The sequence below is a fragment of the Atta colombica genome, unplaced genomic scaffold, assembly GCF_001594045.1.
Source record: "Atta colombica isolate Treedump-2 unplaced genomic scaffold, Acol1.0 scaffold88, whole genome shotgun sequence".
NCBI classification, from domain to species: domain Eukaryota; kingdom Metazoa; phylum Arthropoda; class Insecta; order Hymenoptera; family Formicidae; genus Atta; species Atta colombica.
The window spans coordinates 1,932,606-1,935,794 of NW_017259581.1; the positions used below are offsets into that span (position 1 = coordinate 1,932,606).

The 3,189-nt window shown below is 38.2% G+C and overlaps 2 protein-coding genes across 2 annotated transcripts; both read right to left on the reverse strand.

Annotated features, from left to right (window-relative positions):
* Nucleotides 1–6: 6 nt before the first annotated feature.
* Nucleotides 7–1,499, reverse strand: LOC108693143 (phosphopantothenoylcysteine decarboxylase). The gene is made up of 2 exons (XM_018201913.1): nucleotides 1,074–1,499; nucleotides 7–712 (listed from the first exon to the last, which is right to left on the reverse strand). Exons 1-2 carry the CDS (start codon nucleotides 1,497–1,499, stop codon nucleotides 548–550), a joined length of 591 nt encoding a protein of 196 aa, XP_018057402.1. The 3' UTR covers nucleotides 7–547.
* On the reverse strand, nucleotides 1,499–2,573 carry LOC108693144 (cytochrome c oxidase assembly protein COX19). Its single transcript, XM_018201915.1, has one exon. The coding sequence runs from the start codon at nucleotides 2,363–2,365 to the stop codon at nucleotides 2,102–2,104; it is 264 nt and encodes an 87-aa protein (XP_018057404.1). The 5' UTR covers nucleotides 2,366–2,573; the 3' UTR covers nucleotides 1,499–2,101.
* Nucleotides 2,574–3,189: the final 616 nt, after the last annotated feature.

Genomic DNA, 3,189 nt, shown 5'->3' on the forward strand with positions numbered 1-3,189 from the left:
AGCGGATCAACTTTAGGATATGTCAACAGAATTTTTTTCCTTCTCTTTATAGCATTATTATACATCGCATTACGTCAATTGGACAGATGAAATATGATTATTTCGTTTGTTCCTCACGGTTGATTTATTTTAGGTTGAGCAAAGGATATGACGACCATGATGCGTTCAAATTCCGCTATTTGCGTAGCTTAGGTTCTAACTAACAATGATTTTCACGATAATGTGATAGTTCATCCTACAGAGCAAAAGAATAAAATTTTCGATGAATAATATAACAAAAAAAATTATAGATATTTTCACTGATAAACGTAAACTCTTGATTATATAATTCATATGCGGCCCAATAGATTGGGGTCTTAGGCTCGTCCCAATTTTTTGTTAGAGATAAGCGACATTGGCATATATTTTATTAAGCGTATGTTCGAATCGCACCATAGCGCGTCTTTGGAAATCTCTTTGGAAATCGCGCTCTCGACGTGACAGAGCTTCATCGATACTCGCGAGGTCGTCGACGAGGCTCGCACGAGGAGGCCGATCTCAGCCGCTGCTAGGGACATAAATCCGACTGATCCATCCAGGGATTCAAGGCTCGCAGAGTGGACCGTACAATCGTGTCTACTTCAGCCATTGCGCCCATGCCCACGTCACCACACATCAACGTTTTGGATACGCAGTGCACTTCTTTATAGCCCCAGGATTTGAGCAGTGATACCTGAAAAAAAAATAAAATGACTGTTTTCATTTAAAAAAGAAAAAGAAAACCACATATAAGAAGACAGAACAAATTTAATTATGTTTATCGTTAATTGTTGTTTTCTATATCTGTTTATTAAAACTTTTTAAATATTTTCATGGATTTAACAAAATTTTTGGTTTTCAAGAAATTTCATACAAATCTTAAATTTAATTTAATTCAATTTAAATGAATAGTATACATATGCGATTTTTGCGTTTATTGTTTTTAAAAATTAATATAAAAAGGATCATATATTTTATCTATTTAGCTGTTTTAAAGAATATTCTTGATACTGTTTTTCCTTGCTTGATTATTAATACTATTCTTTCCATCTTACTTGAGGCATTGTAACTGGATGCTCCCACATCCTGGTGTTCATTGCTGGGCAGAAGAGGAGTGACTTTGAAGGATCCCATGCGCGTGCCACGCAGGTAACAATATTGTCGCATATGCCACTGGCAATCTTGCCCAGGGTATTAGCATCCAATGGCGCTATCACGAATACATCCGCCCATTTCACCAGATCTATGTGCAGCACTGGATCACCACGATCCTGCCAGGCAGCCCACTCCACTGTGTCGGATAAGACCTGGATATCGGATGGCAGCTGAGCATCCTTTAGGAAATGTTTGGCTCTCTCCGTCACAACTACTCTTACTTCCAGATTATTCTGTCGTAGCATTTCTACCAATTGGGGCAACTTGATCGTAGCCACACTACCAGTGCAACCTACCAATACTCTTTTTCTGGAGGAGCTCGCCATTTTCTTTATCTTTGCGTTACCCTCTATTCTATATCAATTTGCACGAAGAATCTGATAGACTCTTAGTTTTCAACGTAATAAATATTGGAATTCTCTATTTATTTAAGGGATATTTATTCTCTTAGGCCACTTGGGTTGCAACACAATCCAACCATATAACAAGCTACAAGAACTGTCTTTATGTTAAAAAAGACCGATCCGATATCAGATGATGTAACCGAACTTTTAATTTTCTTTCTTATGAAAATAAAAGGTAGATACACGGGTTTTTAATATCGTTCAGTTCTCTCTCTCTCTCTCTCTCTCTCTCTCTCTCTCTCTTGGTCTTTTTTTTAAATCTATTGTCTTTATTGTTACGTTTTCTCAATTCTGAGAGGAAGTCCTTGTTACACCTGGCTGGCAGTGCGTATAATCGCTTGAACACACTGAATCACTGAATTATCATAATGGCATCTTATTTAAATCGACAGTTTCAAGAGCACCGATTAAACAAAGTATACCAGGCACTCTCGAAGAGACTCAAGACGACAACAATGACAACGACGACGACAAGGATACGATCTCTCCTTTCTTAGGGTATCTGCTCGTGAACGATATCGACGTTACGTTTCCTTGGCATCCTTGATCTCATCGGTGAAGCCGAGTTTGGACCAATCCTCACGCGTCATCAGATCATGGTCCATGCGGCAGCCGAGGTACTCCTTGGCGATGTCGCGACACATCGTGTTCTGATTGCGATTTTCGGACAGGCAGCGCATGTACCTGATCATGATGCTCTTGCAACGGCCCTCATGGTCCAGCGGGAAGCTGCCGCGCTCGGGTGGCGTTGGCGTGAACAGCTTCTGCGAGAACGTGTACGAGGACATACTACGCCACTTCACACGCTGAAATCATACGAGAATGCGCGAATACCTCGTACGACGAATACTTGGAACGAGTGAGGTCTCTTCAGCCTCCACGGCGATTCGCCATCTTGGCTGACCGTGATCCAGATCCACAACGATCCACACTTCTCCGTCATTCCCCTCACGCCACCCCACGCCAAACCAAATTCATCGACGAACGCCCCTGTCTGTCGCCCTTACAGAACGAAAAGATTTTCAGCGCCACCTGTCTCTTCTAGCCATTGAGGTGGTAAACTAAACGCGACACACGTGACTAAAAATATAGAATTTGCGGTAATTTTAAATCTTCTATCTATTTCTATAGATAACATGATTTACCCAAAAAATGATAGAACGTGTTATTTTTATAAATTTACATTGTCAATTTTATTAGTGATTATAATTATGGTGGAAGGAATAAGATTCTGATTTTAGATATAACATTATTTTGCATAAAATTTGCTAAATCGCCGTTTTATTATAATAACTCTATTTTTTTATAGCTCTCATACAGCATAGAAGATTAAAAAAATTGCCAATATTGCTGCAATGTTGCAATATTGAAGATAGCAATATAAGATATTACGGAGATGTATAATGTAAGACGAATAATGTAAGATATAATTGCATTGTAGAGATATTACGAAAATGTAAATTAACAATATGCCTGCGAGAATGGGGTATTTATATGGTAAATTAACAATATACCTGTAATATTCTAGAAACATTACAAAACTAATTCTTTAATTGTTACTGTAATAATAATATAAAAATATAATTATAAAAATATAATTTTTTATAATATT